Source organism: Parambassis ranga, chromosome 8 (assembly GCF_900634625.1).
Source record: "Parambassis ranga chromosome 8, fParRan2.1, whole genome shotgun sequence".
Classification (NCBI taxonomy): Eukaryota; Metazoa; Chordata; class Actinopteri; family Ambassidae; genus Parambassis; species Parambassis ranga.
In genome coordinates, this window is record NC_041029.1 from 16,162,578 (window position 1) to 16,185,773 (window position 23,196).

Genomic DNA, 23,196 nt, shown 5'->3' on the forward strand with positions numbered 1-23,196 from the left:
CCAAAACACACAGAGACAAAAGACAGGTCCTCCGGCCAGTAGGTGGCGCAGTGACTGTAGCATATCAATCTGTGCAGAGTCAGATGTTCAGCATGGCTGTAAAGTTTCATCCACATAGGATGAAGTATGTGGGAGACACAGCCACAAAAACATCTATTTCCTGTGCGTTGGCGAAGGGTGAAATTGGTGGCGCCACAGCCAGACCACTTGACGAAGTGCTGCGTTTTTGATAACTTTTGGTCCCTAGTGCCTCAAGAGTAACCAGACCAACTTTCAGGTGGATCGGACAAATCCTCTAAGAGGAGTTCCAACAAGTGTGGAGAGTGAAAAATGCAAAATGGTTCAGTTTTTTTCAAAATGGCGGACTTTTTCTTGTCTAGAGGTGATACATATGTGTACCGAGTTTCATGTCTGTAGGTGTTACAGTGAATATTCTAGGGGGCGCCGCAGAGCCATTTGGCCACGCCCACTCATGGCGATTTTCTATAAAAGTCGGTTCATGTCTCCAGACAAATCACTTTACTGGGAAATATATATTTAAACAATAAAAACATGTTTTGTCAAAGAAATCCAAGTGTTTATTCTATAATAAATAGAAGCATTTATTTATGTACAGCACATTGAAAGGCTAAAACATTATTACCAAAAACAGTAGGAACACATATGTACATTTATGAACATTATATTTACAGGTTTGATCTGCACTGTCTAGTCAAGTCTACCTAAAAACAGTCACAACAGCCGTCAGCCTACATAACAAGTTCCTCCTGCATGTGACATGCATCATGTCAGTTCACTGTAAACAGGCAGACATGTTGTTTTTATACAGATCCACTGAGTTCAATAGCACCAACATGAACATGTGAGCAGAAAGTGTTGTTAAAAAGGCAGAAAAACAACTACATGATCAGTGTGTGTAACGTCCAGAGGGGCACATGGAATTCCTTCCTCAGGAATGCTGGTGTGAGGCGAGCTGGTCCTATGGGAGCACATAAAAACATACATGTGCTGCGGCTGCACAGCGTCAGATGGACCCTAACAGTCACACGTGTTTGCATCGGAGCTTTAAGGCTTTCCAGGAAAAGCTCTGCTGCTCCTCCAGAGAGGGGGCAGAAAAAAAATGTAAAGATGGCTGCCCAAAACACAGACAGCTCCATCCCAGATCAGCGGAGAGGAGCTGAACAGGCGGCAGCAGCTGAAGGATGTGATGGCGATATGTGGAAACCGAAGGCTATCGCAGAGTTCAGTGGAGTCACTGTGTGCTCTCTGAGCTTCAGACCACAGCAGCAGTCACTGTGTGTGACTCTGGATGAGGCAGCTGCTGGTGTCAAACTCAGAATGACTATACACACATATCATGAAGACATGTAGAGGTCACACTGGATTAACTGGCACATAACTCTCACCCACCATGTGCTCAACCTTACAGGAAAATACAGATATTTTAGTAAATATGCTTTCATCTGAGAGTTTAGCTTAGCTTAGCTTAGCTTAGCTTAGCTTAGCAAATGGCTGGAACCAAGACTGCCCAAAAGTAACAAACTCCCCCTTTAAGCTTAATTAGCTTAGTTAGCTTACAGTTAATTAACAGATTTTTGTTTTCATTAGACAAAGCTAGCTAGTTGCTTCCACCTGATTCCAGTCATCACGCCAAGCTAAAGTTAGCATGCTAGCAGCAGGTACTCTAATATTTAGTGTACAGGCATCAATCTTCTATTTGAACTGCACATTCTCCCATAGGTCAGTTTTCCGACTTGTTGGAATGTTGGAAGAACGTTTTTACAACACTGACTTTAAAATCCAAGATGGCGGCTCTGTGTGTAACACTAGTGAAAAGCTGTAGTAATAGCTACACCTGATGATTAGCTCTGTGTGGGAACCTGTCGAACACAGAGCAATGTCCAGAATCTGAGAGTCTGTGGACATGATTCTGTGGAATAAGAATCCACAGAAGCCTTGCATTGTGTGGCTGTTAAATGCTATCGCTAACAACAATAGTTGTTTAGCTATGCTAGGCTAATGGCCTCCCTGCTCAATTTTCCCTTTAAACTTTGAGATAAAAAAAGTAACTATGAATATTTCCTGAAATGTTAAACTCATCGCTTGAAATTAAAATTAGTGCTGAGGATCTTTTTTGTCCGACCGGACCTGATGGGGGTCGGTCAGGTTCAGGCTTGATTTCTATCATGTAACACGGGCTCAGGCTTGTGAGATGAGATTATTCCTTTGTTCCATCTTCCTACGTTAGTCATGAATAAATGATGTTAAGACATACAACAGAGCTGTGTGTGTGCGCACATGTGAACTATGTCGGGCTGTAGACGGGTCTGGGCTTCTATTGCTGGTCCCTTTCTACTCAATGGTGATATTATTTACAAAACTTACTTTAGAGGAATTGACCATTTAAAACTTTAATAAACTAAATTCGTTTTTTAACAGTCGTACCAACAGCATTTTATATTAAAACGACAGGTAAAAAAAAAAAAAACAGATACCAGAATCCAACGTGTGGTTTTTTTGGTGAAGAATCGTTGACCCTTATAAAAACCTTTACCCTGGTGTCTCCACTCTAGAGCGCTTGTGTGAGGATATAGTGGTTCAAGGTTGTCTTTGTGCCGCGATGTGAGGTAAAACATGCTAAAGGACGGTGAACACAGCTTATCTCAGGCCGCTCTCTCTCTCTCTCTCTCTCTCTCTCTCTCTCCACCCTGCACAGCAGTCATCAGTTCTCTGTGAAGGCTGGATTGTCGGCCTCTTCATCCAAACTCACGACTTGTCTCTGGTGAAGCAGGGAATGATAAAACGTTTTTTTTACTGTCATCTGAATAATAATAATTTAAAAAGTCCTTCTCTCAGACTTACTTTTGGGTAGGAGTATCCGTCCGGGCTGTGGCTCCTCCAAATGTGCACCTGGTCCTCGGTGGTCTTCTGGTAGACGGGGTTGTCGAAGTGAATGGTGTTGGTGTTCTTTAGCCTGTAGTTCCTCCACAGCACCAGGCCGCCAACCACCACCAGACAAATAATCGCTGTTTAAAGGAGAGAGCGAGACCGATGACACCTGACGGCTGCCTGGTGTTATTTTACACTGTTATTAAAGTGCAGCTAAACTCACCCAGAGGGAGGACGATGTAAAGCACTAACGGGGTGCTGGAGGCAGGTGCGGCTTCAGCAAATTCATGCCTGACATCTGAGGTGAAGGTAAAACACAACCACGTGAGTTAATGATACACAGAGCTGACCTACAGGAGAGCAGCCAGGCTCAGGGCGGAGCGCTACACTCACAGGCGGAGGTGAGAGGGGCCTCTGTGCTGCTCTGCTGGACTCTAGGCTTCGTCGGCTCTGGTGATGGCCGCCTGGGTTCTGGTGTGCTGGTTCTGAGCGGAGGCCTGGTGGTGCGCGGCACTGGCCTGGCGAGAGTGCTGGTGATTACCAAAGGCACAGCGGTGGTGGTGGTACGGACCGGAGGCCTCGGCGTGGTTCTGGGTGTAGTTCTAGGTGTAGTTCTAGGTGTGGTCCTAGGCGGTGTTGTTGGCACACGAGGTGGTTGTGTAGGTGGAGCAGCAGGTGTTGGCACAGCTGGTGGAGAAACAGTTGTTTTTTTTTAATAAGTTTGTCATTCTCCTGTTAATATTATGCATTTGTCTCTTTGCTCACGCACCAGGCACACACGTCCTCATGTTGCTGGCCAGCATCATGTGATCCGGGCACACGCAGGTGTACCTGGGTGGATGTCTGCCCACTTGTGGAGCTGCCAGGCACATGAACTCACAGCTGCCATTGTAGATCTGACAGAAGTCCCTTCCTGCAATGCAACAAACACGAGAACCCTTTCAGCTAATACTTATTTCTTCCTTAAATTGGATTAGCACTGATGCTCAATATAAGCTAATTAGCTAGGCTAATAGTTAACTAGTTTTTCAGTGACTAAGGTGTAAGTTGAAGAAATATTACGGTAGTAAGCATAGCTTAGCACAGCTTAGCTTAGCTTAGCATAGCATAGCTTAGCTTAGCATTACTATTGGGCTCTTCTACCTTTAAGAATTATGACAACTGGAACTTTTCAGTAGCAACACATCACATTAGCCATCAGAAAATGACGCCCCCTTATGAGCTAGAACCTCAAGACAATTAGCCTAGCTTAGCATAAAGAATGTTGGCTGCAGCTAACTCAACTCTAGTCTAGTTTTACTACTACCTTTGGAAAAAGCGAACAACAAAGCCTTTCTCCTCTGTTTATTCTCTCTCCCTCTATAAAATCCATTTACGAGTGTTAAATCAGAATATGTTGCAGCAGAGACTATTGCCAGCGCCACACTGGTCTCTTTACCGGTTGGTTGTTTGAGGTTATGGTAGAGAATGATGTCTTCTGGTGATGACAGGTGCTCTGCCACTGGGGTGATGTCTCCGCCTGTCAGCCTGTTTGCACTGAGGATGGCGTTGTTACTGACATCAGTCCAGAACACTTTTTCCTGGAAGCACAGAAACATTCAGACCATTCAGAAAACTGTAGGGACAGAAAAAAAGGGGGGGGGGTACTTTTTAAAATAACCACCTCGAAAACAGTGAGACCCAGCGGGTGGGCCAGCCTGTGTTCATCCACGATGAGGGTGCGTCGACCTCCGCCCTGCACGTCGATACTGGAGAGGGTGTGCAACTTGGAGTCCACCCAGTAGAGCCGCTGGTTCAACAGGTCTGGGAGGAAAACAGGTGAGGGGGGGGGGGGGGTGCAACAGGTCAGACTAGACTCACCAGTGGGGGGTCAAAACCCTGAAACCAGAGACACATGAACACTCACCCAGCGTGATGCCGTTGGGCCACTCTATGTTGTCAGTGATCAGAGCTGTGCGGTCTCCTCCGTTCAGACCCCCTTTCTCAATCTTAGCTGGATTTCCCCAGTCCGTCCAGTAAATGAAGCTGAGAGGTGACAAAGTCAAATAAAGCACTGAAGTGAAATTAAAAGAATAAAGTCAGTAAAAAACACAATGTCCTACGTACTTGCTGTGGGGGTCGACCACAATGGCGCGGGGCTTGGATAGGTCTTGGTGGAAGAGGGTCTTGCGGCGGCTTCCATCAGCGGCTACCACAGAGATGGTGCTGCGAATGCTGTCAGTCCAGTAAAGGTTTCCGTGGATCCAGTCGAAGGCGATTCCCTCCGGAGCGTCAATGTCGGTACCTATCACTACGTGGTGCTGAGTGGAGTCTTCAGCCGAGTCCATCTGAGTTCTGGGTGGAAAATCCAAGCGGGGGTTTAAAACCAGGTGCAACTAGACGAAAGTGTGTGATTTCATCTACGCTCACCTGTAGATCTTTTTCTGGGAGATGTCCGACCAGTAGATCTCTTTGGCGGCCATGTTCATGTCCAGAGCCACGACGTTCTTTAGGCGCGGGATGACTCTCGTGTATTCACTCTTATCTAAAGTCATCTTCCTGACTTCATGTCGGTTGGTGAAGAAAAGGTAAGCGATCGTTCCTACAACACCAGAGTGAAGAGCTTAGCAACCTATGCTAACTGTGTTAACATGCTAACAGTCAGCTAGCTTTTTAGGAGCTTCTTAATTAGCGATTTAACCAGGAAGGGAATTTAAAGGCTGTTGCCTGATGTTCATACTCACCAATGGCCTTGCAGGCTTTGGTTGCAGGGTCCACCTGGTAGCCCTCCTCACACTCACATTTGTAGCTGCCGATCTGGTTGATGCAGATTTGGCTGCATGTGTCCGGGTTGGCACATTCATCGATATCTGATTAACAGAACAAAAAAACTCAGAGTTACGAGATCCCTGTTTGTCGGAACGCACAGTCAGTGACGAGAGGAACTGTTTGCGTAAGAGTAAACAGATCATTGGCTTGGTTTGTTGGCCTGCGGTATGTGTTGTACCTTCACAGCGTTTTTTGTTGACCAGGCTGTATCCGGCTGGACACAGGCACTCGTAGCCGATCTTCAGATCATTGCAAATGTGAGAGCAGCCACCGTTGTTGTACAGACACTCATTGGAGCCTGAAGAAAAAGAGACTTAACGACCGGCCTTCTAAAGCTGCAGTCATTCAGCAGAACTCTGTACTCACCACATTCTCTGAGAGGCTCATCTGACCAGTCCCTGCAGTCCCGCTGCTTGTCGCATACCTTCTCCATGCTGATACACTCCCCGCTGCGACACCGGAACCTGGTCGGGCCCTCGCACTGGCTTGCTGTGAATTCAAATGACACAGATTAGAGTCTGTGCAGCTCACCTGGCTGCCAAGGTGCTGGTAGGAGCGGAGCTTCGTACCATTTACACAGCCGAGTTCATCCGTCATGTCCCTGCAGTCGTACTGACGGTTGCACTGGCGGCTCCCGTGGATGCAAGTGCCATCCCCACATTGAAACTCATCCGGGCGGCAGGTGGGCCGAGCTACAGGGATGCAGAGAGCAAGAGATGATGATCTGACACTACAATAAAGCAGAGTGGGGGGGGGTTCAGCACTTACCACAATTAATTTCATCTGAGCGATCCAGGCAGTCGGCTCCTCCGTCACACTTCCAGCTGCCGTGGATGCACTCCCCACTGCCACAGCGGAACTCCAGAGAGGAGCACTGGTGAGCAGGAGGAGGGGGCAGACTCTTGGCGCCGCAGTTCTGGGGCCACTCATCAGAGCCGTCCAGGCAGTCGGCATCTCCATCGCAGGCCCAGAGGCGAGGAACGCAGACGGAGTTGTTGCACTGGAAGGATGTGGCGCTGCAGGTGACGCGGGGGCAGGACGCCTCGTCACTGCCGTCATCACAGTCGGCCTCATCATCACACACGAAAGAGGATGACACACACTGGCCGTTCGCGCAGCGGAACTCAGAGTCTGTGCACTGCTTGGGTGCTAAAAGGGACAAAGTGTGACGTCAGGCAAAGGTGACAGAGTGGCGAAATGTGCATGTCCACGACTGAGACTCACCACAGCTCTCCTCATCAGCCCCGTTCTCACAGTCAGCTTTCCCGTCACAGCGCCAGCTGCTCGGCACGCACTGGTTAAGTCGGTCTGCACAGCTGAACTCTGATGGTTTACATGTTTTGGCCGCTGGAGGTTAAAATACATACACACATACACACATTATAATAGGGTCTGATTAATTATCATAACACATCCTGTCACATGATACTCACAGCAGGTACCAGGAAGTTCATCCGTGCCGTCTCCGCAGTCGTCTGTGCCGTCACACACCCATCTCAGCGTAATACACTTCCCGTTCCCACACTGGAATTGGTTGGTTCCACAGGTTGTAAAAGCATCTACGACACACACACACACACAAGGTCAGAAGTCTGAGTTAATGCTAGCATGACGGCATGCTAACAACAACACACTGATGATTAGCAGGTATATTGTTTACCACGTTTACCATCATAATGTAGCCTGTTAGCTTGGTAAGTATCACCCGAATATATATATACATGGGATAATGGAAACACATTTTGATGTGATGGTGCGTAAAGGTCCAACATCGCAAAAGACAAAGTATCATTTATTTTTGCCTAAATCTCAACTTTGAATGTTCCCAATCCATCTAGATTGCGTGAATTATCCTCTGGGAACCATAAATGTAAAAAAAAAATCCATCTGTCCATTTGTCATTGAGATATTTCTGTCATAAAATCTAGCATATCTAATATAGTTTGAAAACTGCAGTACCTCAAATGGCCACTTGAGGGTGGCTCCAAAATTGAGACAGTAACCCCATAGACCTCCATGTTAAAATGCTCAGTTTTACAGCAGAAATAATCCTGAACAGTACTTGAACAGGGTGGCCGGCGGCCATTCCTCCCTCAGGCTCAACACCCTGCACGGGCACCTGTTTCTGACAGAGGCCCGGGGGGGGGGGGGGGGGGGGGATAAATCATAAATGATGCATCGTTACACGTCTGGCAGTAAATCATGCAGGTTTAAGTGAACCATCTGGAACCATGAGCCAGACTCTGGGCTCCTGATCCAGACATGTGTCCCTGCTGTAAAGATAACAAGCAGCTCCAAACTGACAAACAAAGAGGAAACGTTCCTTCAATGTGACGCTCTCTTATTCCGTGAAACTGGTGACATGTTACCCAAACCCAGGTTCACACTGGCTGTTTGCTCACTGGGCTTAAAGTTCATCACTTGAAAGACAAACTGGACCTGATGGCAGCATTATTGATCCAGAGAACATAACGAATGCTCATGTTTGATGTGAGTTCTCTGGGAAGTGGATTGTACTTTGCCTCCTGTGGACAGTTGGCACAAAATTGCAAAAATCTGAGCAGACAGGAATTTCACAACAACAGGGGGGGGGGGGGGGGTGCTGAGAGGTGTGAACCTGTGACAGTGACTGCTGTGAAAACATGGACGGTGACGACCAGTTCCAACATGTTCCACACACACTGCTTCCCAGAACCAGCAAACTGGGAACAGGTCTGACTTCAAATCTCAATGGGTGTACAGCCAAAGCCGCCACCAGCCTCCTCCTGCAAACATGCCGCCTATTGCATCATGTGACAAAGAGGAAGATGATGATGATGATGATGATGATGCACCTGAAACCCTCAGCCACCAATATGAATGCAAGTGGTGGCACATTCTCACAACATGAATGGCTCTCAGAAAGAAGCCCTGCTGGACATTTTTTTTTAAACAGACTGTATTCACTGTGCTCACACGTCATTGGCTGCAGAGGCTGCTGCTGCGAGCTGAGCGCCAGTAGATGAAAAGACACAAAACACGCAGCTCCATTCAAAAACCGGCACGAAGAAAAAAGAAAGAAATCTGCAGCCGGCAAAAAAAGCTGCAGAAAGATACACAAGCGCTCAAAGCTGAGTGATAAAGAGGGGTTGACTGGTACACTACAGTAACAACACGAGGTTATGATTATCTTTTCTCGGGAAAAAAAGGAGAGTGGGAGAGATCTGACCTACATTCTGTGGAGAGTTGCGCCCTCCCCCCCATCACCTTAGCATCCGGTGCTGTCAGAGGAGTGGGTAATTTAAACCCAAACACACTGAGCAGCTCGCTAAAATCACAATATTAACATTACTTTAACACAAAAGTGAGTATTTCTACCTTTCATCTCCAGGCTGAGGCTTGGCACTGCTTTTACGCACGACTTTTACGCACATGCCACTTAATAAAAAGGCTAATTAGGGGTAAAAGTCAATAAATAAATAAACAAATGCAGGCTTTGCACTTACGTGTGTGAATAAAGGAGAGGATGAGAATCATCACTGAGGTGGAACCCGGCAGCCTCATGGTCTTTAGCCGCACTGGAAGATGCATTTACACTGAAACCCGTTAGATTGTCACACTATCAGTGTCACCGGCTGCGCCTGCGCTGCACCTGTGGCTGCTATATGAACAGAAGTCGTTACAAGTTTAATAAAGATGCTCCTGCAGCTGGAGGATCTGATGAGGCGGCTCCACACACTGTACTGTTTGACAACATCAGACTCATTTCAATGTGGTCCAGGGTGGGTGGGACCGAGAGGGGGGCCCCTGGGAGGGGAAGGCGGGACCTGCAGTGGTGTGATTTCTGAGGCACGCAGCCTCAACAATTGTGGGGCGGAGCTCCGCGGAGATGGATTTTACTATGAGTTTAACCCTTTCAGCTCATAGACAGTTTCAATAGTTTCAGTCCTCACAGGGAAACTCACTCCACACGTTTAACAGGCTGCAGCCTGATGAACATGAGTGGGAGGCCCCGATAGAGAGTTGGGGTCTCTGTGAGGGAAATAATGTCAAACATTTTCAATGGGAACAGCTAATTAATAATAAAGAAACTATGTTGCTTAATACATTTTTATATTTTTTTGTAATTAATTGTAAAGTTGTTCTTTAAAAAAAGTTTAATAAAACAGAATTTGTTTATGGAATTTCTGCACTTTTAAACATTTTTTCATGTCCTCTCCTTCCTCCAAATACTATTTTATTTAAAAACTAAATGAGAAAAAAGGAAGAAAATAAAAATATGGTGTTTTCCCCCTTTAAAAAACCCTCCATTAGACTTTTTGCACCCCCTCCCCCCCCCAAAAAAAATGGGAAAAAAATTAAATAAATAAAAACTCTTAAAAACTTCCAAAATATTATAAGCTCATGTTTAAACATGCCATTTTCTTGAATTTGTCACTTGTTTTTAATAATAACCAGCCCAAACACTGGAGGATATAAATAGACTGTTTCAATTAAAACTTTAAAATTTTACAATAACACACTAAAAAAGGCTGTAAAGTAATTATCGTTGCTCTTCTCTAATCGAGGTTTGCCGGCAAGTTAAAACCTGCATGTTATTGTTTTGGGTCAAAGTCTCAAACTGTCACAGATCCATAATAAGATCTGAATCAGAGGAGGCGCAGAGATAAAGCACAGAGAGAGATAACGTCAAAAACAACAACCTTGAACTTGGACATAAACCTCAGAGAAGTTTCTCTGAACGGACTTAATGGAAGAGCTGCTGGGGCTTTGACACACCTCTGTGAAAACAAGAAGCTACACCTCAACTGGTCACAGCGATAAGGTTATACATTCAGACAACGTGGACCCCCCACCCCCACCCCCCAACCCCAAACAGCCTTATTGACCGAGTCCTTTCAGACATGTGTGACCTTCAGCCTTCAGTGATACCAAAACACTGATAAATCTGCAGAAACTACTGAACTTTCAAAGAAACACATGAAGTATGAGAGAAACCCCAAACACTGCCAGGTTAAAGTCTCTGACAGCTCTGGCCTTCATACAGTCATCCATTATCTCTGGTCACCTAAGGAGGCCCACGGGGACACGGGGTCAGTACTGCTGGAGGCTGACCCTTCCTCCAACATGGTGAAGACTACATTGGCACAGAGCGCCACAACCACAACAAACTCCAAAGAACTGAGCTGTCAGCTCCCTGTGGACCTGATGAGAAGATCCAGAGACCATCTGTCATTTCTGAGGAGGATCCTGAGAGATTTCTGCAGCAGTCTGTAACCATGGATCAGACCTGGGTCCACCACCTCCAACCAGAGAGCAGAGAACAATCCAAACAGTGGAAACAGACAGAGTCTCCAGATCAGTGAGGTCTGCATCAAGGTGATGGTCTCTGTGTTCTGCTGCTGGACCACCTGGAAAAGGTGTCACACTGTTACAGGGGCCGACTACACTGATCTCTGAGACAGCTACAGGAGGAGACCAGCAAGATCCAGACCACAAGTCCACCATCATCCAACACCTGTTCACCTGATCTACACCCTCACACTGACCCCTCTTCAACAGGATGGAGGAGCTCAGTGGTCACCATGACAACCATCACTGCTGTGGAAAGGTTCTGTGAGGGTCTGAGAGGGTGATGCAAACTTTATAATCAGAGGATGAATGACTTACTGCACACACTATATAGGCTACTCAACGGGGTATTTATTTATCTGTTGACTGGATGTGTGTGTGTGTGTGTGTGTTACATGCAGGCACACTGCTTCATTCAGAACTGGAGCCATGTCCTACACATGACACACTTTCTGTTAATGAACCCACCCGCCTTCATTTAACAAGAAGTGACAAGGAATTTTCAGGCCTCTGCCAAAACTGGGGCTGCGGTCGATAAAAGTGTCCTAGACTGTGTCAGAGTTAACCTCTACCTTGCTGATTGTCCCTAATTATGAACCGCTCCTCCTCCTCCTCTTCCTCTCTTTCATGAGATGCTGATTGAACAGATAGGTCACACTGTAAAAAGACAGAAATTCCTGGTGAGACAGAAACAAGACTTAAGGTAGGTTCAGCCGAACACACCCCTTCCTAACAGCCTCTCTAAACTATATCTGGTTCTTCCAGTAGGATCACCCCCACAGCTTTGACTCACAAAACAAACTGATGGCTGCAACTGATTTGTTTTTCTTTGTGTGTCCTTACCTGGAGGTCAAATCAGGTTCTCCCACATGCAGCTGGGCCGCTTCTAGCTCCTGAAACACAGAGCAGGTTTTAAGACTTGGCTCGGTGTCCAGACATAGCTGTGTGTGCATGTGTAGCTATCCATCTTCCTCTGAAATTACCTCCTGCCACAGCATCAACACATTTCTGGATTTCCTGGCTGTCATTGTGGCTGCGTGTGTCTCAGTAAATAAGTTATTTCAGGCTTTTTTTTTCCACCTCAGCCAAGGACAAGAAGATAAGACAGACACAGAAACAATAAAACGGTTTGAAAGTTCAGATTTATTCCTACATGAAAGCCAAGGTATCCTTTAACGCACAAAGGCCGTCCAAGCTTAACACACATACATCTAAATGGAAAATGTTTATAGAGATGTCTGCCAGTGACTCCTGAAGTAATGACTCCTGTACAAACACTCTCACACAGGCAAAAATGAGTCTGCTGGGAGACTCCTGCAGGGCTGACGGTTCGTCCAGAGCTCAGCCACACCGCAGATCCATACTGGAACGTATAGCCCCACATGTTTGTTCAGGTGTTGGGATACATGTGTCCCTGAGATGCTGACAAAGTCACGTGAGGGGAAAAGAGGATGTGGGTGTGTCAGGGGTCAGGGGTCAGCTAACTACAGAGCAGTGGGGGTGGAGAAGAAGTGGCCCCTGGATGCTTCAGCAGCTATAGAACCAGAGAGTTCTTGGAAAGACTGTAAACAAAGAAAACATGTACCAGGCAGACAACATGTAGCCAAGAGTGGTGGATCAAATCAGAACTCAAAACCACTTGGTGGTTTAAAGTTACATTAGCATGAAACCAATAAAGCAAGTTACAAAAGAAAGAAAGAAGTTGAAGTTACCCCTGAGAAACTTGTGGAGACAAGTTCTACAAGTGGTGGTTTGTAGTTCAGTTGCTTGAAAATAAATCACTTATGTTCAAATAGCAACATGTCGTGCTGCTAAATTTGAGCCAGGGATTAAACCTCTGCAGTATTCCAAGATGTTTTCTAGACCATGGTCTCAGGAGGCCACCTAGTGTACAGATGCAGTTAGTGCATCGAGGACCAAAGGACAGCGCAGACAGCAGATTTATTATGAGATGCCTTTATTGTAATTTGTGGAATCCAGTGACACTGACACCGAGAAAATGGTCCTTATCCCGTCCTCCCCCTTTTACATACATATGACAGGAAGGGGCTGCAGGGTGGGACGTACCGTGATCCCGTTTGTAGTCTTAAATTAAACACAGAGATAATAGCGAAGACACATCCAGGTGTATTTCCACAGACACGCACGACATGCATTCAAAAAAAAAGGGACTTGAAGGAAGTGACTCCTGGTTCACATGTACGCTTTGTCTCAAAGAAGATGACAAAATTAATACCACTTAAAAAAAAAAACAGCTGTTTTGATGGCCCACGATCAGTCTATAATAATTCAGGCTCTGTCAATGTTCCACTTACAGGAGACAACAAAAAAGGCAAAGAGAGACACACTACTATTCATAATGGGAAAATAGTTTAAATATGGAAATGGATGGTTCATAGCTTTTTTTTAATTAATGGTATACTTTAATGAGAATACAATTGTCTCACTAAAAATCAGCTCATCTAGGTAAAACTAGGCCTTTTCCATTGACTGTCCCTGCTGTGTCTAAGTAAAATAAGTCCAGTCAAGGGCTCTCAGTGGGCCGTTGGTCCAATCAGAAGCGGGGTTTGCTTCAGTCCTCCTCGCTGCCACTAGCGGAACGCTCCTGAAACAAAGACAAAGGTTTCCTTCAGCTGTTCAACACACACACACACACACACACACACACACACACGACAAAGTATGACAAAGCTGTGTGTGTGTCTCTGCTCACCTCCTCCTGCTCCTCCTCGCTGTCGTCGTCGCTCACCACAGGTTTAGCTCGGGCGCCGCGTCCTCTTCGCCGCTGTCCTTTTCCTCCCCGCTCACCCTTCTCCTTCCGGCTCAGTTTAATTTTGACCTTCACTGAACGAGCTGATGAGGATCACAGAATTGTGTTCGATTTAGTGAGTGATTTTGGACACAGCCCATGACAGGATGAGGCGTGTTGCCATGGTAACAGGTCCAGCACATACTAAACAAATAGCAAACAGCTCTGAATACTTTGTAATATGTGATGACGCGAACCTGAGCGAGCGTCTGCGTGTGATGAGCTGGGTCTATGAATGCGTACTAATATTGTAAAAAGCTTTAGATACTCACATTCAGACTCGGAGCCTTCGTCTACCTCCTCCTCTTCTTCCTCACTATCCTCTCCCTCGCTTTCGTCCTCCTTCTCGATCTTCTGCCTCACGCTGGTGAATACGGACTGGAGCACGATGGAATCTTCGTAGATCTGAGAAGTATCCGAAAGAGGCGCAAAGTTAAGAAAACAAAAACCCTTATGTAACACCGGTGAATGTGTGATTCTGGCTTCACTCACCAGGGAGCCCTCCAGGTTGAAGGTCTGAGCATTCTGGCACAGCAGCATCACATCCTTCTCCAGATCATTCAGGCTACGGTACTTGTGGCTTCGGATCCTCTCCTGATGGATGGAAAATAAAACACGGGTCGGACACACGGGTAATAAAACACAAAGATGAGACAGTGATGACTTTTTATTCTCACCTTGATCTTTCTGAAGTCCACAGGTTTACGGATGAGCTCGTAGTACTCTGGGAGTTCCTTGCGAGAGGGGAGCTGGATGAAGACTTCACTTAGCTGTCGGCCATTGCTGCTGTGAAAACGCAAGTGCAAAGTTAGCACAAATCCTGATTGTGGCTTACTAAGGATTCCAGACTAATGTACAGAATGCTGCAGAGATGACATTTTTGTTGGTCAACCCCTAAGTTAGCAAATGTCTATGTGAACTAAAATATGCTGTTATCGTGTCGTGGAGTATTTCGTGCTGCAGAATCAAAAGTAATCTTCTCACCCATCCTTGTATTTGATGACAGCATCAATGATCTTCTTCATCTTCTTGGTTAGAGATGGAGGGTTTGGAGAGAGCTTCTCGGCAGGCGGACGACCGCGCTTCTTTGCTTTCTTCACTTCTTCGTCTTTGTCCCGTCCGCGGCCGCTGCTGGACCCAGGTGTCCCCGGACCACCGTCATGGTCTCGATCCCTCTTGCGTTTCCTGGTTGTCTTCTTGTGGCGCACTTCTTCTTCAATGTCCTCTAGATTTCCTTCTTCTATGGCCTATAACAGGAAAATAAATCAGTCAGAAACTATTTTTTTTGGTCAATAAAAACACTTTTAAAAGTCAGGTCATCCAACCTTCAGCCACTGCTTCTCAGTGAGGGAGTCGCTGTAGTCCACCTCCTTCCTCTGGCGGGATCCTCTGCCAAACATCTTCTCCTCCTCCTCCTCACAGGTTAGCCTCTCAACTTCGGCATCATCTTTCAAAATCCAGCCTGGCATATCGTCCTCCTCCATCAGACGAGGTTTCCTTTTTGGGTTGCGGGCGTCCTCGCGGCGTCTGTCGAGATCCATGCGCTGGAATAAAACACAACACAGCAGGTGGATCAGTGGATTTGGCGGATTACGGAACCTGTATCTGATAAAGTATACGGACTAACCATGAACTGTTCGAACTCCTCCTCACTTCTGGCGATCATTTGATTGACGGTCTCATCGTCTGGGACTTCATCTTCCTCCTACGGACAAATGAGACAGATGAATGAGAAGAGGCTGGCTGTAAGTTTCATGTGGCACCTCAGAGCCAAGTCTCTGAACTACTCACACAAAAACAGGGGTAAAAGCAATTCAATGTATGTTACTATCTGCTAATATGCAGACACATCACATCAATCTGTCCCTGTGTTACATGACCAAAGCTTAGCAAATAAAACTGTCACATTAACAACATTAAAAAGTAAAAGCAGCAAAGAATAGTTTTGCAGGAAAAAGACAAAAGCAGAGAAAGAGAAAAAAGGAGTTGGAAGAAAGGAACAAAAAGGGGGAAGAGCTTTTTATGCTAGTGTGAAAGATCAAGTATCATATTAACCATCAAAGATTTGTCCAGAAGCAGAAATACTAAAAGGAGAAAAGTCTGGATTGATGAAAGCTCACAAATCCTGAGAAAAAGAGGGAAATAAGGAAAGGAGACAGAGGAGGAGAAAAAAAAAAGGAGAGAATGAAGAGGTGGGGCAGCGCACAGGCGGATGTGGGTGGGTGGGCGATGTGGGAACAGGTTCAGATCACACCCACCCACGCCCCCCTAGTGCGGCAGCCACCTCGAGCCCCGACCTCGTCCTGCTCCTCGTGCTCCAGAATGGCCTGTAAGAAGGCCCGACGTTCACAGCCTGAGGACTTCTGGTCGAACATGCCGGCCTGGATGACTTTCTGGTCCACATTCAGCTTGTATTTGGCGGCCGCCAGGATCTTCTCCTCCACGCTGTTGACGGTGCAGAGACGCAACACGCGCACCTCGTTCTGCTGGCCGATACGGTGGGCTCTGTCCTGAGCCTGCAAGTCCTGTTGGGACGGGCCGTGCAAAGAAGATTAGTTTAAGTGGACGGATTGTGTGCAGCCGTTGTGGAGAGTCAGAGCAGAATGTACCTGATGAGGGTTCCAGTCGCTGTCAAAAATGATGACAGTGTCAGCGGACTGCAGGTTCAGACCCAGACCACCTGCCCTGGTACTGAGCAGGAACACAAAGTAGTCAGAGGCCGGGTCATTGAATGACTTCAGCAGCATGCCACGATCTTCCGCTTTGGTGGTTCCTACGGCATGAAAACATCATCAGTGAATCCATCTGCTGAAGGACCAAACCCATTCAAACCACATGTGGTCACAGAGGTTCCTCTCACCATCCAGACGCAGGTACTTGAAATTGCGGTATCCAAAGTAGTCCTCCATGATGGTCATGAGTGAGGTCATTTGACAGAAGAGCAGCACTTTGTGGTTGGAGGCCCTCAGCTTGGGCAGAATACGATCCAGCAGCTCAAACTTCCCAGAGGCGCGGTACAGGTCAGGGCTGGATGGGACAAAGGGACAAATTAAGGAAGAACAACTTAACAGAACACCACCTCGAGACAGGACATACACACAATGTTTAAGGGAGACGATTGAAAGATTTACACACCCAGTCACGATTCCACCAGAAAATCCAAGATGCTCAGAGAAAGATTCCTGCAAAACAAACACGCACAGATTTAAGATTCACACAGTGTCTGCGTGAATAATCTGCTGGAGAGAAACATGTTTAGAGCTTCTGTTTGATACCTCGATGTGCTGGAACATGTAGGGGTGGTTGCAAATCTTCCTCAGTTGCATGATAGTGTTCATCAGGGTCTTCGTACCACCTTTACCCTGAAGAAGTCAGAGGGAGAGAAAAAAATCATTTAAAAAAGGATATATTTGACTAAATTACTGCTGTAATCTAATTACATTCTACTTACCTTTTTGTCTTTTTCTGACCCATCTGTGAGCAAGACGCCCTTGGCCTGCATGTGTCTGTACAGAACCCTCTGCAGAGCCGACATGTCGCACTTTATCACATACTCCACCTATGAACCAACACACATCAATACATTAAAATTATTATTTTAAATGATTCATAACTACATAGCAAAACAGTGACAATGAACTGAAAGGGTTAGTAAAGTTATTAAAACATATTTGAAAGCAGCCTGACCTTCTCTGGCAGCTGGGCCTCGACTTCCTTCTTGAGTCGGCGCAGCAGGAAAGGTCGAAGCACTTTGTGTAAACGTCGAATAATCAGGATGGTCTCTTCTTCATTCAGGTCAACCTTGGGTAGAATTAAAGAAAGATTATTATTAAAAACGGTGCCTGGAAAGTGAAAAATATTGAAACCTTAAAGCAGATGTGATCTCACCTTCTCTCCCGTCATGGCGAACGGAGCATTGAACCACTGCTCAAAGGTGCTGCAGCTCTTGAAAATGGTGGGCAGCAGAAAGTTGAGGAGGGCCCAGAGCTCCGGCAGCTTGTTTTGCAGCGGAGTGCCCGTGAGCAGCAAACGCCGCGGGGCCAAGTAGTGTGTGTTTAAGACCTGGGTCAGCTTACAGTGGTGATTCTTCATACGATGACCTTCGTCCACAATCATGTATTTCCAGCGAAGCTGTGAGAGGAAGGCAGCGTACATGAACACCAAAAAAACAACTGAGAAATGAATGAATAAATAAAATACGTGTAAACGTTTCTTACTTTTGCCAGCACTTGCTTATCCTTGATGATGTATTCGTACGTGGTGAGCAACACGTTAAACTTGCCACTACGCAAAATTGGGACGAAGGCACGACGAGCAGCAGGAGATCCCTAAAAGCAAACGGAGAAGACTTATTCTCAACAGAACTAAATCAATTATGCATAAACACAAGACTGGATATCAACGACAGAGCTGCTGACCTTGTAGGAGACCTTCACGACAGATGGTGCCCACTTATCAAACTCATACACCCAGTTTGATAAAGTTCTGAAAACACAAGAGATAACTTCAGCTTTCTAGACAATTGTTTTTTTTTTAGAGAACTGTGTTTGGGACTCACGAGAGAGGTACGATGATGAGGAAAGGCCCGTTGAGGCGCTTGTACTCCATGAGGTAAGTGATAAGTGCGATGGTCTGGATTGTTTTTCCCAGACCCATCTCATCGGCCAGGATGCCGTTCAAGTTGTTGTTGTAAAGTGACACCAGCCACTCCAGACCTTTGATCTGAGCAGACACTTGGAGTTAGCTTGGATTTAATTAAATAAGATATAATGGTATTGAAAGTGATCTGTGCTGTGGCTGCTCACCTGGTATTGCTTGAGCTGCCCATTGACCAGTAGTGTGGACTGTTTGTCCACTTTCTCAGTGACGGCGTGAGCGACGGCGTAGTAGGACTGCAGGCCTCGGTTGAAACTGGCACTGCCGTACTCGTCGTCTACGTCCTGCTTGGCATGTCTGGCGGGAAACGAGAAGAAGACGTCAGACATTTCCAGACAAAGGATGGCACTAAAGTAGGAGGTTGAGAGCACTGCGGCCGTCTTACTCGATGATGTGCCGGACATCCACTTCGGAAACGTCTTCGCTGTCAGGGTCGGGAATCTTCTTCTTGTCATCTGAAGAAGCTGAAGAGGTCTGAGGCTGCTCCTCGTCATCGTCCTGACACACGAGAACAAAGACGTTGTCAGAAAACTCTCCAAAGAATTATAAGTCCACATTTCACTTTGTGCCGGCGACAGATACCTCTTCCTCCTCCTCTTCTTCGGACCCACTGTCTTCACTGTCTGAACGCGGTGCTACTTCATATCTGCAGTTACAAACATTTACATAAATAAATGTGATGCATCAGTTTTGCTGAAAGACAAGATTTAAGAGCAAAACATTTTGCTTTGATATTGAGTACATGTACGTAAAATTCAGACACTAAACTCACCCTGGGTTCATCTCCAGCCAGGCCTCCAGCTGTCCAGCCCTCGGTGCTTCAACACCCGTCAGGATCTTCCCACTGTCCACATGAATGACCTTAACTGGGAGGTCGCTCATCTGACTAGTCTCATCTAAAGGCTGTAACAGAAGAGCACACGTTGTTGTTAGAATCACTCTTTGAAACACTCACCTCACTGAAAGTTCTCTTTTAAATTCACCTCTCCATCAGGTCCCAAAGCAGCAGCACCACCTTCTGTATTCTCAGGCTTCTGACGGCATGTAAGATTTAAGGTTAAAAGAAAATGCAGATAAATTCATACATTACAGACATTAGACACAAACAATTACCTTCTTTTTCTTCTTCTTCTTTTTCTCTTTGAGAGCCTGTGCGGCTTTGTGGGCGCGCACCAACTCTGTGAGGTTGGCCACGTATTCATCTGTCTGCTGCAGCAAGTAGGCCAGACGCTTGTCTTTCTTCTGATCAATAAGTTTACGATAACCTTCTTCATCTTCAGCCTGAGAAGAGATTCACAGGAGGGGGAGGGGGGGTTCAGATCTCGATGACAAGTCATCATAAATTAAACTATTGGTTCAACTAAGAGTGGATTTCGACTCTCACCATCAGCCTCCGCATTCTCTCCTTCTCAATGCGCTCGTTCTCCTTCTTCTGCTCACGCTCAGTGTTGGCATGATAAGTGGCAACAGCTTTAGTGGCCTTCTGGATCTTTGCTGTGATGGAGCGGTGGTACTCCTTAAAGTCCTTAGCGTGCTGCAGGATGCTATTGAGGTATTCCTATAAATAAATATAAATACAAATCAATAACTTTCCTTCTATCTCACTTCTGTTCAAAGTCTGGTAAGATTCTTCTGCCTGCCGCGCACCTGGTGTTTCTGACGACGTTTACGTTCTTGTTCGATCTTCTGCTGTTTCTCAAGTTTCTCTGTGATACGAGCCTCACGCAGAGACTGGCGTTTGCTGCGCTTGTACGCTTTCGCGTTGAGGGCGGTTTCCAAAGCCGTGTCGCGGCGCATGCAAACCACCACCTCCTGACGCAGCTGTAAGGATGCACAAAGTTGATGCTGTGAGTATTCCACATTAACAACGTATGATTCAGCAGGCGTCAGTTTTCATTTCATGTCTACCTGTCTCTGGAAGTTGAGCAGCCTCAGCGCTTTCAGCTCAATGGTCGCCTTGGTGCGCAGGTCACCGGCTAAAGAGCCAGGCAGGTTCTCCAGTTCCTGAATACGGTGAGCAATACGAGCCTGCAGCCTGAACAGTATGAAGGAAAACAAGTTAGAACAGTACGACCAAATATTCTCCATGTAACTCCACATCCTTTCCCACAAATTCTCACCTGTACTCTCTCTCCTGGAGGATCTCTACTGGGTCCAGCCCACGGGGTTTCTGGATGGGAGTTATGCGGTTCTGCTTCTGGTGCAGCATCATAGGAGGCGGCTGTGCAGGTTGCCCAGGTGACTGTGTCTGAGGTGGCATTACTGGGGAAGCCGCCGGAGGCACGGAGGGAGGAGCAGGAGAGGGCCGGCCGGTGGGTTGAGGTGGAATCAGCTTCTGAGGAGGGTTGGATGGGGCAGCGGCGTTCACCATTGGCCCTAGAAGACATGGATTCAGAAAATATTATTTACCTAATTTATAGATCAAAGAACACACACAGGTTTGAATTTAGAGTTGAAACCAAGGTTACCTTCAGGCCACTGTTTGGGGGGTCCATTGGTAGGCTGACCTTGCATTCCTGGGGGGACTCCTGCAGGACCAGGAGGCACCATATTGGGACCTACCATACCTAAAACAAAGACGTCTTGTCTTAATGCATGTTCCCCAAACAATTAGTATATATTATACTATTTAAATCCTGGTTTGTGAACTCACCATGTGGTCGATTATAGTTAGCCTGAGCTGGTCCAGGCCCTGCACCCGGCCCACCTCCAGGCCCTGTTGAAGGAGGCATATTGGGCATTGGCTGCTGCTGCATCCCTGGCATGGGCCTCTTGCCCTGCACAGCCATCTGCAGGTGCTCTGGAAGGGGCTGACTGCGTGCCAGCATCTTGTACGCCATGATCTGTGCCCTGAGCTGATGTAGCTGGTTCTGGTTGAAAGGAGTGGGTCCACCTGGACCACCTGGCCCACCTCCAGCAACAGGGGGTCCACCTGGACCCTGAGGACCACCACGGTTTGGTTGACCCATGCCCTGATTAGGGTCCCCACTGCCCTCCATTGGACCTGAACCAGGACCAGAGGGCCCTCCAGGCATCATAGGACCAGAAGGAGGGCCGTTCGCTGGGACAGGGCTAGGAGCATGCTCAGAGCCTCCCAATGGAGAGGGGTAACCTTGAGACAAAACAGAGGCATAATGAGAACCCATTTCAATTCAGCATACAGCTCACATCTCAGAAACACTTAGTCCAACCGCTGGCCAGAGGACGTACTATACACCTCATGTCGACAAAAAACGACAAAACATCCTCTCCATGACTGACTGGGTGGTTTTGTGCATGTGGCTACCTTTGTCATTGTCTGAAAGGGGAAGCCCCTCAACCACGCCCACCACTCACACTGCCCTACCCACTACTGTCTGCTCATACTGCCGAATGAACAGCAACACAAGAGGAGAAACCGGCTGGATGGGTTCACACACACACATAACACACAAACCAAACATCTGCTTGACTGAAGAATTTAAAGAACATCCTTCATTCTAGTCCGCCTTCACATACTGTGAGCTAAATATACACATAGACTGCTATTACAAACAAATTAACCAGTTTCATGTTGTGTGTCCTCCAAACCACAATCTAAATTATATACAGAACTGGATGCCACGTTACCTTGGGAATGTTGGTCCATAGGGCTAGGAGGGGGTCCCATTCCACTGTGTCCCCCTGGTCTCATGCCCATACCCTTCATCTGAGCATAGCGAGGGTCATCAGGCATTCCTTTCTCATGCATGCCTTCCATGGGCTGTCAGAAAGACACACAAATATAATTTAATGAATATAATAAATGCAGTAAAGACTTTAAATCGAATCAGTATACAATTTATCAAAAGGAATTAAAAATGTGTTCGTACTTTGTGCAGCTGGTGCATGTTGTCCTGGGGATATCCTGAAGGTCCCTGTGGTGGGTGAGGGTGTCCTGATCCTGGAGGTCCTGGGCTGGGCCCCATCATGCTGTGGGCTGACCCTGGTGAAGGACCAGGACTTGGTCCCATCATGCCTCCCGGAGATGGCCCTGGGCCTGGGGAGGGACCGGGGCGAGGTGTCCCTCCCATCGGGGGGTCAGGAGTGGACATCTCTCAGGAGGTAAAGGGAAAGAGTGGCAGCAGCAAGGACCCCTGAAGAGGGACGAATCAGGGAAATGATCAGAGTCTGACATAGTCAAACTTAATAAATTATGTGGACACTAAAGAAGTAGTTTGAGTCTAAATAACACACATACCACACTTTTCCCATCATGACTGATTTAAATAAACCATAGTTTCTGCTCCATGTGTGATGGCAGTCATGCATATTTAAATATTTTTTTGTTTTTTTAAATGTATTGTTTGATAATTTGAGGAATATAAACCTCACACAACCTGCCACCGACTCACAAACGACTGACAAATAAGAGGAAACTGGTTTAATAAATACTGTTGGGTATAATTTGTCCTTTTAAAAATGTCCAAATCTAAAAAGTGCCGCCAAACATATCTATATATCTATGTTTAGACGATTAAATTTAAACACAACAAATACAAAGAGGTCATCATGACTGTCACTTCACGGGACAAAACTATTATTAACAAACATTTTTCTACTAGGCCACATTTAACGAAATTTAATTACTATAAAAGAAACACAGATTTGACAGAAATTAGTCAGAAAATGCGTGTTTGTTATTTGTATGTTTACATTTTACAACAACTAACTGTTTGGCTAGC

General features: G+C 46.5%; 2 protein-coding genes across 5 annotated transcripts; both read right to left on the bottom strand.

Annotated features, from left to right (window-relative positions):
- Nucleotides 1–586: 586 nt before the first annotated feature.
- On the bottom strand, nucleotides 587–9,433 carry ldlra (low density lipoprotein receptor a). The gene is made up of 18 exons (XM_028412764.1): nucleotides 9,183–9,433; nucleotides 7,131–7,256; nucleotides 6,922–7,044; nucleotides 6,466–6,846; nucleotides 6,267–6,389; nucleotides 6,064–6,186; nucleotides 5,876–5,995; nucleotides 5,613–5,738; nucleotides 5,299–5,470; nucleotides 4,996–5,223; nucleotides 4,796–4,914; nucleotides 4,553–4,692; nucleotides 4,328–4,469; nucleotides 3,659–3,802; nucleotides 3,283–3,576; nucleotides 3,113–3,187; nucleotides 2,863–3,026; nucleotides 587–2,779 (listed from the first exon to the last, which is right to left on the bottom strand). Exons 1-18 carry the CDS (start codon nucleotides 9,265–9,267, stop codon nucleotides 2,723–2,725), a joined length of 2,742 nt encoding a protein of 913 aa, XP_028268565.1. The 5' UTR covers nucleotides 9,268–9,433; the 3' UTR covers nucleotides 587–2,722.
- A 3,535-nt stretch (nucleotides 9,434–12,968) lies between these two features.
- smarca4a (SWI/SNF related BAF chromatin remodeling complex subunit ATPase 4a) lies at nucleotides 12,969–22,566 on the bottom strand. Of its 4 annotated transcripts, none has more exons than XM_028412762.1 (33): nucleotides 22,345–22,566; nucleotides 22,103–22,235; nucleotides 21,147–21,605; nucleotides 20,962–21,060; nucleotides 20,614–20,869; nucleotides 20,402–20,528; nucleotides 20,141–20,314; nucleotides 19,878–20,051; nucleotides 19,607–19,774; nucleotides 19,477–19,527; nucleotides 19,266–19,396; nucleotides 19,076–19,139; nucleotides 18,879–18,991; nucleotides 18,643–18,790; nucleotides 18,396–18,559; nucleotides 18,256–18,322; nucleotides 18,055–18,165; nucleotides 17,726–17,968; nucleotides 17,525–17,638; nucleotides 17,289–17,396; nucleotides 17,113–17,199; nucleotides 16,973–17,019; nucleotides 16,698–16,864; nucleotides 16,447–16,610; nucleotides 16,135–16,362; nucleotides 15,465–15,542; nucleotides 15,163–15,381; nucleotides 14,822–15,084; nucleotides 14,515–14,620; nucleotides 14,330–14,431; nucleotides 14,110–14,242; nucleotides 13,742–13,881; nucleotides 12,969–13,633 (listed from the first exon to the last, which is right to left on the bottom strand). In XM_028412762.1, exons 1-33 carry the CDS (start codon nucleotides 22,564–22,566, stop codon nucleotides 13,601–13,603), a joined length of 4,893 nt encoding a protein of 1,630 aa, XP_028268563.1. In that variant the 3' UTR covers nucleotides 12,969–13,600. The 4 variants fall into 4 exon arrangements, with proteins under 4 accessions (XP_028268563.1, XP_028268561.1, XP_028268560.1 ...); XM_028412760.1 differs by having other exon boundaries at nucleotides 14,515–14,623; XM_028412759.1 differs by having other exon boundaries at nucleotides 16,096–16,362.
- Nucleotides 22,567–23,196: the final 630 nt, after the last annotated feature.